The sequence below is a fragment of the Myotis brandtii genome, unplaced genomic scaffold (assembly GCF_000412655.1).
Source record: "Myotis brandtii unplaced genomic scaffold, ASM41265v1 scaffold32, whole genome shotgun sequence".
NCBI classification, from domain to species: Eukaryota; Metazoa; Chordata; class Mammalia; order Chiroptera; family Vespertilionidae; genus Myotis; species Myotis brandtii.
This window is the reverse complement of record NW_005362269.1, coordinates 14,058,477-14,074,372: the sequence shown is the minus strand read 5'-3', so window position 1 is coordinate 14,074,372 and position 15,896 is coordinate 14,058,477. Positions and strand designations below refer to the sequence as shown.

Below are 15,896 nucleotides of genomic sequence, written 5' to 3'. Positions count from 1 at the left end.
GACCTCGGTTTCCTCATCTGTGAAATAACATCCCTTAGGGCTGCATGAAGGGATGCATCGCTTAGACAGCTCAGCACAGCGGGAGGCTCATTTAATTTTCAGCAGCAGAGATGTATTTGTAACTCCCAGGCCTGAAGGGTCTGGCAGGACGGGTTACTCAAAGACAGAGCCAGGGCCCAGCCACCTTTCTGTGCGACATGTACTTGAGAATCCAAAGCCGCATCAAACCCTGGCGCCTGCAGCCCAAGTCTCCAGGAGCCCCCGTTGGCCCGAGGACACTGCGTTTGCTTCAAAGGAAATGTCACGACAACATCTGACAATAGTATAGGGGAGATCTTTCAGGAAAAATGACTCGTGACGACCATATAGATGCCATGCTCTGTTCTTGAGGGGCTGAGAATTAGAAGACGCTTGCTCACCTCCCTCATTATCCTTGTTATCAGCACAGGAGGTTTCCATGGCAACGTTGCATCCGGGCCCTCTCCAGCCGGTCTGGCAGACACACTGCCAGCTGTTCTGACCCAATGTGCATCTCCCATTGCCGTTGCACAGATCGGGGCAGCCATCTGGTTGGAGAAACGGAGAGGATGAGAAAGAGGGACGTGAGGCCGCGCTGGGGCAGCAGGGGAGCCATGCAAAGGGGGAGCAAGGTCACAGGCAGCCGCTGGGCCAGTCTCAGAGTGGGGCTGTGTCTGTCTGGGAGTCGGGGAAGCAGGCAATGCATGCAGGTGCAAGACAAAGTGGGGTCCCAGATGCAGGGGAGCTCCCATGACACTGACCTGTGTGTAGGGGACTGAGGCAACCTTCCCAAAGTGGGGAGCAGTCCAGAAAACTAAACTAGCTCTGAGCTTACGATAGGACTAATGAGGCTGTTATTTCCAGCCACTGGCTCAGGACAGATGCTACCTCAAAAAAACATGTATTTTTCTTTCTTTCTTTTTTTAGACGTGTCTTCTACAGAAGAGAGAAAATTCCCTATCAACCCAGGAAGGAGCCAAAGTGCCCCCTGTCTTTCAGAATTTTAAAGATAAACTTATATGTGATTATCATGGGTTTCTGATGGCTAAGAACTGGATGGTTCTGCTGGGCTATCTGCACTGTTTTGTAATATTTAGTTTCCAGGGGCACTTTAAAATGTTGGCTGCTTATCACTCAACCTACTTATGGCCTGACTTAAAAACACTGCAGGACCTGAGGGCTGCGGAAGGAGAAGGTGACGAGGGAGGAATGGACATGTGCCCTGGGGAGGCAGTGGGGTGCAAGTAATGCTTATTTTGTGGTTTTCTTTTCTTTTTTTTTTGGAGGGGACAGGGGGGATGTGTGAAATCAGCAGCCTACCTAATTCCCTAATCGCTCCAGCACCCAGACCAAGGGCAGCTACACTGTCCTGACCTGAGCCTCCGCACGCAGAGCCTAAACGAAGAAAGAAGAAGGGCGGGGGCGCGATAGCGAGAAGGGACGTCTCCCTCATGGCCCTGTCGCCCTTTATAAGATTCGGAGAGACGCACAGAATCGGTAGGATGTGGCCACACTCGCAAAACCCACTTGCTGGCAAGAATTCCCAGATAAGTTTTCTTTTTTTAAAAAAATTTTCTTTCTTTTAGCAGCTTTATTGAGGCATAATTTCCATACCATAAAATGTACCTGCTTTAAGTGTACAATGCAGTGACTCCTAGTAAATTTACAGTCGTAATCTAGGTTCGTTTTCTTATTTCATTTATATATCCCAAATGACCATTAATTTCACTGTCCCTAGAAAGTTAACTTTCCTGCATCTCTCTGTCTCTCTAATTCTATCTCTCCATCTGCTGACATCTCTATCGCCATTCCCCGCCGCCCTCTCCTGATCTCTCTTTTTGTTAATCCTTACCTGGCAATATTTTTCCATTGATTTTTATGGAGAGAGTGAGAGGGAGAGAGAGAGAGAGAGGCAAGAGAGACACATCGATTGGTTGCCTCGCACATGAGGTACGTGTCCTTGACCAGAATCCAACCCAGGACCCTTTAGTCCTTGGGCCGATGCTCTATCCATGGAACCAAATCAGCTAGAGCTCTTTTAATCTCTTTTTAAACCACATGAAGTGTAGGGTGGATTGAGTCATGGCAGAGGGATCAAGAGCTTTGAAATGATGGAGGTAATTGATTTGAAGCCTTTCTGGCCCAAATCTTCTGAATCTGAAGCATTCCAGAGGCCTCCCCCTGGGATTGTTTCTCTCTCCTCTCCAGTACTCTACATGAGAATGCCAGGAAACCGAAAGAGGACATGTGGCAGCGGTGGGAATTTAAAGGACTCCTCCTAAGAGGAAAGGCCTGGAGGGTCTGAAATTGAGTTGAAATTTACTTCTCTAAGAAGTTTTACTCCTCAGTGCTGCTTCTCTCCCACCCTTTCCCCTGTAGCCTGGGTCAGGACTGAGAGAGCAGGGTAAGCCAGAGGAGAAGCTCCGTGTGGGCAAGTCTCTAAGGCGGCTGCAGCGTCTTGAGAAGAGAAAGAAGGTCCTGGGGAACCTGCTTTCTTTTTGCTGCACAACCTGCACCGGATCCAGCGTGCACACGAAGCACCGTGTTTGCATGGCCCTCGCAAAGCCCAGATTCACATGTCCATTCCTTCCTTACCGAGGAAGTGACCGTGGTCCAGCCTGGAACACCCGGGACACACTCCCTGACAGTGCCGGGAGGGGAAGCCACCCCCACTTTCAGAGAAATGACACAGACGTTTCTGCAGGAGCAAAAGGGAACTCCGGAGGAAAAGCCCCAGGGACATTTCCCAGGTCCTCCAGGAAAAGAGAATACCTCCAACCTCCAGCCACCGCCAGCCACCTCCAGCTGTACAATTTCCACCAGTCGAGTTTTGGGGAGCGGATCTCAGAGAGGACACTAAATGAGAGACCCACCTACATTTGCTCAGCGTGCCATCTATTATATGGGCTTTGCTATTCAGCTACTTTGAGGTCTCATGTTTGACTAAAATCATGCCCAAAGTCTCAAGAAAAGCCTTATTTTGTAGGAAACCCATGTCCACTACATACAATTTAAATTTGCAAAGAACACTAGCGTGCCAGTCAGAGATATGCACTCAAAATACGTATGCTCCTAGATTGAATGAGGCTCCCCTCCCTTCTCTTTCTCTCTTCATTTTTTTTTCTCCTTCCCGACCAACTGAAGTGAGATAAACAGACCACAGTAGCAGGTTTTCTCCACATCATATGAGGAAGATGAAAACACGAACAGTAGGAAGCTGGCAAATCTCTGAGAAGTTTCGGGGCAGCTGGGAATTAATGGACAGGACTTTGCTTTTAGCTTGAAGAGGAAGAAAGCAGCCTTGGTAGGTGCGTGGCGTTGCTAGGCAACCCCAAGCTACCCCCAGCACAAGTTCATTCTGCTGGTGGCCTTCTGAGGATGCTGCGATGCATTGTGTCTTTAAAGTGCAAAGCCAGCTTCTGCTTAAGGGAAAACAAATGTAGGGAGCAATTAGTCTGGAGGGCAAATGGGTTATCGGATGCTGGCTTTTCCCTGGGGAAGATCCTGTCACTGGAGTTGGACTGGGCCTATGGGCTCCTACTTGGCATCCAGGAGGGCTCCTGTAGGAGACTTCTGGTTTTCAGGCTAGCATTGCTGACTCCCTGAGTGCCCATCTCCAAGACCATGATGCAGAATGCTTCAGGGCACAGGTGTTTAGTTCTTTGTGCAGCTAGAGAGCTGGCTGTCTGGAGACTTCATCTCTCATGAGCCTCAATCAATAATTTTCCACTGAGGCAACTGTGTCCCCCATTGTTCCCTCCGGGGGCATTTGGTAATGTCTGGAGACATTTTTTGTTGTTGTTGCTGTTGTTAATCCTCACCCAAGGATATTTTTCCATTGATTTTTAGGGAGAGTGGAAGAGAGAGGGAAAGAGAGAGAGAAACATCGATGTGAGGGAAACATTGATTGGTTGCCTCCGACCAGGGCCAGGGCGCGAGGAGCCTGCAACCAAGGTATGTGCCCTTGACTGGAATCAAACCCAGGACCCTTTGGTCCACAGGCCAACACTCTATCCACTGAGCCAAACCAGCTAAGGCTGGAGACATTTTTAATGATCACATCTGGGGAGGATGCCACTGCTCAGCATCCTACAATGCACAGGTGAGTTTCCATAACAAAGACTGATCCAGCCCCAGATGCCAATAGTGCTGAGGCTGAGAAGCCCTGCCCTAGACCTGAAGCTACCTGAGGCCCAAGACTTCCTTGTTTGCTGTTGGATCCCAGGGCCTGGCCTCATATCACACACATAGTGGGCACCTGAATGAATGGAAAGCAGTCAGTAGTGCTAGATTATTTCAGCCTGGCCCTTACCTATAGACTCTCCTGAGAGTCCTGAGGAGATAGCGTGCCCTCCTTCTCAAAGTCAAAGTCTACCTTCCAGGGAGAACTTTCAAGGGCATCAGTGATATCTTGGGCTCATTCTGTCACACTTCCAATGCCTTTGGCAGAGTGGAAATGGAACAGTTTCCAACACTTTCTACACACAAAATTCCAACCACTAGGAATGAAAATTCGTTGGCACAGTTACCATAGGCAGGCTTTTTGCCTTACAAAAATTAGAGTTGCAACTGAGGTACATGCACCTGACAGGAATTGAACCCATGACCCTTCAGCCTGTGGTCTGATGCTCTAACCACTGAACTAAACTGGCCATGGCAGAAATTTGGGACTAAAAACAAACAAATCTAAACACTCCCTTATATTCAGATGACTCCTGAATTTTCAACTCCAGACCTGGACTCCAACTTGCATCTCAACATCTCCATCTGTTCACTCACAAGCATCTCAAACTAAATGGAATTCAGCTCCTTTGTCTTCCTCCCCCCACAAACTCTGATCTCTTGATCAATGAATGGTACCTCTATGTACCCCACTGCCCAAGACTGAAACCTTGGAGTCATTCTCCTTTTCCACCCTCCCTCCCACCAGCTCTCTCACCTCAGGTATTTAGGCAACAACTGAGTCCGGCCTAATCTTCCTCTTAGCTATAACAAGTCCTACCTGTCCTTCCTTCTAAATGTCTCTGGAACCTGCCCTCCACCCTCATCCCTACTGCCACTAGGTTAACCCAAGCTATGCTCAACATTGCACTGGACCAGTGGTTCTCAACCTTCTGGCCCTTTAAATTCAGTTCCTCATGTTGTGACCCAACCATGAAATTATTTTCGTTGCTACTTCATAACTGTAATGTTGCTACTGTCATGAATCGTAATGTAAGTATCTGATATGCAGGATGGTCTTAGGCGACCCCTGTGAAAGGGATCGCGACCCACAGGTTGAGAATCGCTGCACTGGACTCTTGTCAAACTTCCTACCTGGTCTCTCTGCCTCCCGTCTTGCACCATGATCCATTTCTCTCTATTCCTGACACTGTTGGAACAATGCTACAGCTTTCCACTGACCCCAGGGTGAAGTCTGAAATCCTTAACCTGCCTTAAAATCTTATATGACCCGGTTCTCACCATGTCAGCCTATCTCAATATCCCTTTAGGCTTTGGTCCGATGGAAGCCATTGGCCCGATTTCCTTTTTCCTTTCCTCATCTGCCCAACTTCAACCCATCCTTCTGATTCCCACTCAGAATTCATCTCCAGGAAGTCTTTCCAAAGCTCCCAAATCCGGACTAGCTACACCTGCCAGGTACCTTTACCCTATCCTATGTTATCCCAACTACCACAATGTATGGCGATGGTCTGGTATCTCCTTGATACTTGCTAGCTCATGTAGGGGCCCTCCCTTAAGGCACTTCACTGTCATCTGTTGGAAAATTGTTGTAATAAATGTTCACAGCATTATTAACTACAATTTGAACCGTGCCCCTAGAACTGTGCAGTGTACAACGGAACAACGGCCCTGGGCACTCCTGTTATGATGTAACCCTGTCTGGACAGGGACCGCATCTGCCTCATTTACTCTTGGATTACTAGTATTCAATAGTCAGTGGAATGAATGAATGAATGAATGACTTCTGACTGAAACCTGCATCTCCAATGCCTTCGGCAGAGTAGACATGAAATAGTTTCCAAGGCTTCTTTACACATAAAATTTCAAACACTAAAAAAACCACAAACAACCTGACCGCTCCCCTCCATCCCCGAAAAAAAACAACAACCCCTCCATCGACATACTTACTACGTAGGCAGGCTTTTTGGCTTAACAAAAATTAGGCATGAGCAAAATAACGTCTACAGCACAGTAAAAAGGGGAGCATAAATGCGCCCGAAGAAAGCTATAATTACCATAAAAGGCTTTTCTAAAAAAGCATCAAGAAATGTTCTGCCGCGTGCAGCAATTTGGAGGTAGAAAGAAGTGCCTAATGCTGTGGAAGGGGTATGGAAAGAGAAGCAGCATGTTAACATTCAGCATCAAGCACACCCGGGAACAGCCAAGAGGCCGGCACCCTGCCCCGATGGAAATGCAAGCGCAAACACAAACCAGGCTGCATGGAAATGAAGACGGATGACAAGGAGAGCGAGAGAAGCGAGCTGCTCCTGCTCGCTGTCAGAGACCACGAGGAGAGCTGCTGCGTCCTGGATTAACCCCCCGCGGGAAGTCTTTTCTGGATCAAGAGAAAACCTTAACCTTGTTGCGGAGTCAGAGAGTTCTGGGATTACAACCTGGTGCTTGCTGTCTGTGTCACCTCGAGCTGGTCGACTCACCTCTCACCCCGTTAGTAAAATGATACATCTCGCGAATTCATCTTATTTATTGTCCCTCCCAACAGAATACAACCTGCTGCAAGGCTGGGATTTGTGCGCCTTTGTTCAATGAGACACCTCAGTGTCGAGAAGAACGGTTGGCACATAACAGACACGAAATGCTTGTTGAGTGAGTAACCTAACAGGGTTGATGATAATACGTCATCAGATGCCAGAAGGGTTAAATGAAGTGACAAAGGCAAAGATTTTAGCCCAGAGCTCGGAACACTGTAAATGCTCAGCAGGTAGCAGCACCTGCTTGTGCGGCTATGATTTTGGCAAATATTATAGTTAGTGGTAGGCTTTTCCTTCCATGCATTCTCTTTGCCTCCCCGTCAGATCAGGAAAGGGACAGAGCCTTCCCTAGGGCCACCATGAGAATCCAGCTCCAATGAAGCTAAAGGCAATCCTGATGGTTGAAGGTAGAGTTGAAGGTAGAATCAATGGTGGCCTCTTCTCTTGGGCACAATTGTATTTTCACATGTTAATTAGGGAACGCTCTCTCCCCCAACTGTTTTATTTTATTTATCATTATTTTTAAAATATATTTTTATTGATTTCAGAGAGGAAGGGAGAGAAAGAGAGAGATAGAAACATCAATGATGAGAGAGGATCATTGATTGGCTGCCTCCTGCATGCCCACACTGGGGATCGAGCCAGCAACCCATGCATGTGCCTTGACAGGGATTCGAACTGTGACCTCCTGGTTCATAGGTCGATGCTCAACCACTGAGCAACACCGGCCAGGCTCCCCAAACTGTTTTAAATATCACTGTTTTCTGAGAGCTGTGCATTGTTGGAATTAAGAAGCAGCCACATACTGGAAATAGGTAAGAGTCCACCACCGCATTCCAAGGCTCTTTAGGGTTGCAAACAGCTGAGATGTTGGGGACCAGGGATCACCAGGGGTTCAGTGGCCATTTATACGAAGCAGCCGTGGCAAATGCTCAGGAAATTAATCTGGTGCTTGGAGACACTCTGGGGAAAACGCCAACTAATTTTAGAAGACTGGCTGCCAAGGAAGCATTCCGGTCTCAGGAAAACGGCAGGGCCGTCCCTCTCGCTCACGGCGGAGGGCCTCTGTTTCCAGGCACAAATTGGCACGGACGCTCAGCCATGAATCTGAGTTTGAACAGCTGCCCCCACTTTGGTGGAAAAGACACGAAAAATCCAGAGGCAGATGTTTCTGTTTGTTTCAACAGCATCCGATGCCTTCAAGGGTTTGCACAGAGGCGAGTGTGGGGGATGCTGGGGCAGGAGGGGCTGGAAGGCCAGTGGTCCTTTGCACGGTCTACTGCTCGTCTTCTGCTCGGCAGGCAGAAATCCCGCCCCTCTGCCCAGCAGCAGCAGAGCCTCCGCAGGTGATGTAAAGCTGCATCCAGCTGTCTACTCTGCACATTTCCTGCACGCACCTGCATTCTCACTGATCAGCATCCTTCCCGTCTGCCTGGGAGAAGGGAGGCAGCCGGCTTAGCCTCGGCCTCAGAAAAAATGAACTAAAAAAAAAGCAATCCTTTTTTTTTTTTTGAAGAAGGGGAAAGAAAGACATGTTTAATTTTTTTTTTTGCAGTTTTGATGCTTCAAGCTCTTACTATTTTTTTTTTTAAGTAGAAGATCATGGGGGAGGAAACTGAGAGTTTAGGCAACAGAAACCAGAAATAGCTCTTCTGGGAGGGAAAGACCATGTCAATTGCCCCGTGAACTCAGACTGAATCATGGTCACTCCATAGCACTGGGCCCGACACAAGCCTGAGCCTGCTTCCCCCTCCCCTTGGAACATCCCTCTCTTTATTCCACCTAGTGGGCTAGTGACGGGCGAACCTCACCCTGGCCTACGCTGACACCTGCTGAGAATGCACCTGGGGTTCCTCCCACTTCTTTATTTTATTTTTAAGATATGTTTTTATTGATTTCAGAGAGAGGAAGGTAGAGGGAGAGAGAGAGAGAAACATCAATGATGAGAGAGAATCATTAATAGGCTGCCTCCTACACACCCCCTACTGGGGATCAAGCCCGAAACCCAGGCATGTGCCCTGACCAGAATTGAACGGTGACCTCCTGGTTCTTGGGTTGATGCTCAACCACTGAGCCACACCGGCCAGCCTCCTCCCACTTCTTGAGATCAGAGTGTGGGCCTAGGACCAGCTTCTGCAATGTCACCCGGGAACGTGTCACAGATGCACACTCTTAGACTCCATCCCAGATCCCTGAGGCAGCACCTCTAGTGGCGGGGCCTGGCAATCTGCATGTTAACAAGCCATGGGTGGGAGGGGGCTTCAGATGCCTGCTCCCTGTGAGGACCATGGCTTCAGAACTAAGACCTAAATTTTTAAAAGGGCCTCCGAGGCCCGGAGTTCCCTGGCCTTTTCCTGTTCTCTCCTCACTTCCTGCCACTCCTAGCTCTGCTCTCTGACCTTTGGCCGCACTGCCCTGCCGGTTCTAGAACAGGGCTGACATCTGGTCTTCTGGCCTTTGCAGATCCCCATTCCTCAGAGCCGCTCCTCGCACTCTCTTTGGCTGAGGCCGTGCCTCAGTGGCTCAGCCTGCATTTGCTCAGGGAGACCCCAGACCGCCAGCTCGGGCTCCCCCACCCACGACCTGCTTCCACAGCATCAGGGACTCTGGCCACAGCACCTGCCGTACTTCTAACGAAGCCTTTGTTTAAAGCCACGGTCTCAACTTGGCTGCACAAAAGAATCAGCTGGGAGCTGGGAACAACCCCGATGCTAGGCTGCGCCCCAATTAAATCAGAATCTCTGAAGAGGAGACCCAGGCATCAATATTTATGTTTGTTTTGTGAGCTCCCCAGATGATTCCTACGTGAGGCTGAGTTTGAGAACCAGCCGTTTAATGTCCACCGTCCCAGGGGCTGCTACGCCTCCCGCGTGCAGAAACGGTGACTCTGCTCTATGTGGCTGCTTTCCCAGTGCCCGCCCTGGGCCTGCGGGAGAGCCATGTGCTGAATGCACGCATAACTACACCGTGCGGTGTCTCTGCTGCCTCACTGTGCCCTTGATTTGGCAGCCAGGTGAAAGGAAAAGCTTCCTGCTAGCCACGCCCCATGTCCCTGGAAGGATGGCGTGTCCCCAAGCAAAGGAACAGCTGGTTGTGGCCCAGGGTCCAAAACCAAGCCGATGACAGCGCTGTGGACGAGTGCTGGAGCGGGCCTCTGCCTTTCGATGTGGACGGAGCTGACACCTCCTGACGGCAGGAGACAGAACAGAGAGCCCAGCGAGACAGAAGCGAGGCGCGCGGGTGGATTAAGAGGGTGACAAGTGTTACACAAAGGCAGGGACGACTATAATAAGAAAGCCCAGTGGTTTAATTTGGTTTTTGGAGGGTAATCAAGTTGTTGTACCTGGTGCTGCTATTCCCACAGCTGCCCAGCAAATAATGAATGTGGTACCTACCGGGTATGGAAACAGGGACAAAGGCACGACTTTGATTTCTTATTTGTTATTTTTAACCATCCAATTTCTACACCCACTGAGCATCCTTATAGCCACAGGAGAGTCATAAAAATACAAATAACACCTAGGAGGCCGGCGGGCACGGACTTGTTACTTACTGCAGGCTGATGGCTCTCTTTTACCTGGCGTAAAATCAGGCCAACGATAAATTGCCTTGTATTTTTGTTGTTGCCGCTGTTTGCAGCACAATTTTAGGAAATGTAAGGAAATCACTAAAATGTGTGTTTCTTATAGATGTTTTAAAAAAGGGCAAAGAATCTGCCCAAGGACTGTAGTTATGGGTTTTAGAAAGCTTTTAATATAATGACAACAATAACAGCCAACCCTCATATAGACATTTTTGGTGTGCCTGGCACTGTTCCGTGTGCCTTTCATGCATTCACTCATTTAATCGTCACAACAACCCTATAATGCAGTTACTATTATTATTCCCATTTTACAGGCGAAGCAATGGAGGCACAGAGAAGTTAAGTAACTTGGCCAAGTTTGCAGTCGGTTAGTGGTGGACCCAGGATTTGACACCAGGTGGACAGGCTGCACAGTCTCTGCTCTCAACTGGGGGGACCAGCTGTCCCTGTTCACCTGGGACTGTTTAGGGTCAGGCACTGGGAAAATAGGTCATCACTGAGGACTCAGAGTGTGGACTTGACTTTTTTCATTGGGGCCATGGGAGGCATGGTGGGGATCGAGGCAACTGCACTCAAGGGCAAGGGAGAGGGCACAGACCTTTTTACTGGGTGGCTGATTTGAGACTCAGCTGCCTTCTCAGGCCAAAGTATCAGGTCAGCCCAGGAATCATTCTATTAGAAGGCTGCCTGGGTTCAAATCTCGGCTCCATCCCTTGGCTGCGTAATCTGGGGCAAAAACAATTGTTTATTATTATTCATTCTTAGTTCCTCCAACTGTAAAACCAGGGCAGTTAAAGTACCTGGTTGTTGGGGTTTCAAAGAGAGAATACATATCACCTGCTAGGCATGAGTTGATTAAGTAAATATGTGTAAATGTATGTAATACACATGCTGTGTAGACTGCTTGTAAATGCACATAATACATGTTCAAGAACAGACAGTGATTATTATTGTTGTGTTTTTAAAAAAATATATTTTATTGATTTTTTACAGAGAGGAAGGGAGAGGGATAGAGAGTTAGAAACATCAATGAGCGAGAAGCATCGATCAGCTGCCTCCTGCATGCCCCCTACTGGGGATGTGCCCGCAGCCAAGGTACATGCCCTTGACCAGAATCGAACCTGGGACCCTTGAGTCCTCAGGTCGACGCTCTATCCACTGAGCCAAACTGGTTAGGGCATTATTGTTGTTTTTAATATTATTATTATTTTATTATTGTTGTTGTTGTTGTTAAAAGTCACCTGAGCCCGGACCTTTGTGACTCAATGGTTGAGCGTCGACCTGTGAACCAGGAGGTCATAGTTTGATTCCCGGACAAGGGCACGTGCCTGGGTTGCTGGCTCAATCCTCAGTAGGGGGTGTGCAGGAGGCAGCTGATCAATGATTCTTTCTCATCATTTACGTTTCTCTCTCTCCCTCTCCCTTCCTCTCTAAAATCAATAAAAATATCTTTAAAACTAGAGGCCAGGTGCCTGACATTCGTGTTCTGGGGTGTGGGGAGTGGGGGACGTCCCTCAGCTTGGCCTGTGCCTTTTTGTAGTCCAGGAGCCCTTGGGGGATGTCCGACTGATGGTTTAGCTGCAGTCGGACATCCTTAGCACTGCCACGGAGGCGGGCCATTGCACTCGCTCGCCAGCCGTCAGCTCTGCTTGTGGCTGAGCGATGCTCCCCCTGTGGGAGCGCACTGACCACTAGGGGGCAGCTCCTGCATTGAGCGTCTGCCCCCTGGTGATAAGTGCTCATTGTTCTGCCATTCGGTTGATTTGCATATTACCCTTTTATTATATAGGAAGTATTATTAAAAAAGTCACCTGAGATGGTAGCAGGAGGGTCTGTGTGGCTTAGGGAGCTTCTGATTTGCACTTGCATGGCAGTAAGGAGCGACTGTTCACTATTATTTAAAACAGGATCAGTATAGTCAATACAGCAAAGACCCCAGGAAGGTGCCCTCTGAAGACTGAAATGGAAATGAGAACGATGAGGTAATCTCCCGAGAATTACATGAGTGAGATCAGCACATAATGGATGTGACACGGTATCCACAGAATCCCCTTAAAATGCAAGAGGTCTCCGAGGTGAGACTGTGAAGGACCCCAGGGTTTGGAAACCTCAACCAGGCTCAGAGAAGGATGCTGACAGAGAGCAGAGGTCTGCCTGGAGTGGAAAGGGGGCCCACAGAGCAAGAGCGAGTCAAGGTCAATTCAGAAGTGAGCATGTCCTGCTCGATGAAGGGAAATAAAGTCACACCACCTGCCGTTGATGAGTGGGTACCAGGGGCTCAGCACTTCCTATCCTTATTAATTCATTGAGTCCTTTCAAGGACCGTCTGAAGTACGAATTATCATCATCATCAAGTGTGGTTGAAAAGTCTGAAGCTCAGAGAGGTGCACTTGCCCAAGGTCACAATCGCTGAAAGTGGTAGGTCAGGGTTTGAACCCAGGCCTGTCCAACTCTGAGCCCACGCACTGTGCTCCCCCCCAGCAGGTAGGATTCTACAGGAAGGGGTGGCCTCAGAATGTCTCCTTCTTGCTTTGATTCCTTGCTCCCCAAGCAACCTTCTGATTTTGACCTCACTGCCCATATAGAGTTCCTTTCAGGGAAAGACTACGCTGAGAAGGAGATGTGAGTCCTCTTCACTGTGGATGGATGAATGGATGAATCTGGGCTCCTGTGAGGGAGTCCGTCTAGAGCTTGACCCACTCTGTTAACATGACCAAGATGGAGAACCAGACAATGTGCCACAATGATCCTGCCATGGGAAGCCACCTCCACATGTCCTCCTGAGTTGGGTGGTGGTTCCTTGAGTGGTGCCCTTGGTCTCTTTGTCTTTGATGAGTCTAGCATGTGGGAATCAAGGGTGAAAGGACTTCTAAGGAAGGAATACTAATCCAATAGCCAACACTCACTGAGTTATTGTATGCCAAACTCTGGTGTAGAACCATGACTTTATTTACTGCGTATCTACTAAATGCTAGGAGCTTTCTGGACATAGGGCATACAGTGGTAAGCAGAAGAGACAACGTCTTGTTCTCAAAGATTCTATTGGGGGAGATCCACAATAAAAAAAGTGAGTACTGGGGGCTCAGCCCTTTACATCCGTATCTAGTATATTAATGATGATAATTGCTATAGGGAAAAAAACAGGGAGGGGGATCGTGATGGGGGTAGTGTGTGGTGGGGATTGCTGTTGTACATGGGATGGTGAGGGAAGTCTTTGTTGATAAGGTGACCTTTGAGTAAAAAGTCTATATGAGGGGAGGAAGCAAGTCATGCCAATATCTGGGGGACAGTAGTCCAAGCGGAGGACACTGTAGGCGCAAAGGCCCTGAGGCATACAGCACTTGGGGTGTTGGAGGGACAGTGAGGTGGCCAGTGTGGCTGGAGCAGAGTGAGCGCAGGGAGAATGAGAGGACAGAGCGATGGGGTAGGGTCAGGTCACGCAGGCCTCGCACTGCACTGGAAAGATACAGCCTTTATTCTGAATGAAACGAAGCCACTGGGGGGTTTTGAGCAGAGGGGTGGCCTGATCTGACTTAAATTTAAAGGATCCCTTTGTGCTAGGAGAGCAGATTGGGAGGTTGGCCAGGAGGGGGCTCTAGTGATAGTCTTGCTAAGCCCTGGTGGTGGTTTGGGCATTGTACCATGCCCTGCTACCATGACTACGAGGCACAGCTAATTCTATATGTGGTTAGGGTTCGCTACACATCTCTACAAAAGGAAAGACTTTTGGGACACAACTGCCGAGGATGAAATACACTGTCCATAAAATAACACTCTGGTGGATGCAAACAAATTAAACTCCTCAGTTGGGGATCAGCAAACAAATGAGCTTGAGGAGGCTGGTTTTTGTGATGATTCTTCCTGCCTCTTCAAGTTGCTTTACTATTGAAAACAACATCTGGAAGTGAAGGGAAATGGTGGTATGGGTGGAGGAGAGCAGAGGACTAGGGGGTCACCCAGGCTCTGTCCCTAGGGTCAGGCTTGACAATCTAACATGGAACAGCTCTAGCAAGCAAACTTCCTAACTTTCTTAATGTAATGACCCCAGATTATGCAGCTGCATTTATTTTACCAGCTTTGTCTAGTTCTTGGCAATCAGGTCTCCTTGGACCTCCCCAAAAACTATCCCAGGTTATTATACCTGGACTTTTAATCCCTTTGCATTCTATTTATTCCTATGGGTCAGCTTGACCCATATGAATTATGGCACTCAAACACACTAAAAGAGAAAGCAATCTCCATCAATCCATCCAATCCAATCCATCCATCCATCCATCCATCCATCCATCCATCCATCCATCCATCCATCCCTTCATCCATCCATCCATCCAATCCATCCATCCATCCATCCATCCATCCATCCATCCATCCACCCATCCTCCATCCAGCCACCCAGCCATTTATCCATCCATCCTCTATCATCTATCTATCTATCTATCTATCTATCTATCTATCTATCTATCTATCTATCATCTATATATCTTCATTAATTTATCAAGCTTTCCTTACCAACCAATCTCTCCAAATTCTCTGAAGATTTGTTCTCAAAACACGATGTGTCCAATGACCTCATACAGTAACCATATTTTATCTTCTTTTATGTTACTTTCTGCCTGGTGCAGAAACTATAAAAACATTTCAATCTGTCCTCTTTTTTCTTTCTTCTGGCTGGCAAGTCGTCTCCCACCCCCACCCTTACACATGAATCCAGTGCCTTCCATCATTCACTCTTTCCCACCCTTGTGACCCAGGTAACCCTGAGTCATCAAGAACTTCTGCTGCTCTTTGCAACTCTATTCGCATGTAGTGTTCTAGTCCTTTTCTTAACACAGATTTTAGCTGATCAAGGACTTGAGGGGAGGCCACCGGCCCTTACAGGGTCTTTAGATACAAATTTCACAATAGTCTCCACCAGCAGGTGCATTTATGTGTGGCATGGCATGGGAATAAAGAGACTTGTTTTCTGAAAGAGTACAGAATGGGAGTCAGAATCCCCACAATCTGGCCTACGCTATTGTTAGGTGCTGTTCTTTAGTTCTGCATAATGAGCTTGCCCTTAGCAGGCAAGAACGTCCTCTTCCAAATCCTCTCATTTTCAGAGAAACAAAAAATCCCTCCTTTCAAATACATTTTAAACATGCAGAACAGCAGTAGGTTTCTGCTAAGTCACATTTTAGCTAAATGGATGATGGAATGGTGACTGGGGCCTGCTGCTCAGCTGCCGACCTACAGAGTCTCCCCCCACACTCCCAAACTGCAGCAGAGCAACCCCCAGGAGGCAGAAAGCACGACTGATTTTTCCAATAAAGCTCCAGCAATCGATCATCCTTGTAGATGGAGTCCTCACCTCTCTGACCATCTCAGAGTGTCATCTCCCTCTGCTACTCCTTTCCAACAAGCCTCCGTCTTCACCTTGGTGCATGTGACGGATGCCACACCACCGGGACTCAGCCCGAGTTCTAGCCCAGTTCTGCTGATGTACCTTTTAGAGAGGCCCCGCAATGCATCTTGATTTAGAGACGCTTGGGTTTTACATGGCTCTGGGAAATGTGGTTTAGCTTTTCTGGAGCTCCAGTAAGTTC

At 48.3% G+C, this 15,896-nt stretch overlaps 1 protein-coding gene across 9 annotated transcripts in view; it reads right to left on the bottom strand.

The window, feature by feature from the left end:
* Positions 1 to 15,896, bottom strand: part of TENM2 (teneurin transmembrane protein 2) — a 1,214,660-nt gene that overhangs the window by 98,026 nt on the left and 1,100,738 nt on the right. For all 9 annotated transcript variants that reach the window (XM_005870581.2, XM_005870582.2, XM_005870583.2 and 6 more), the window contains one exon: positions 420 to 566. In XM_005870581.2, the coding sequence (XP_005870643.1) occupies positions 420 to 566 (147 nt within the window). The remainder of the gene's footprint in view (positions 1 to 419; positions 567 to 15,896) is intronic.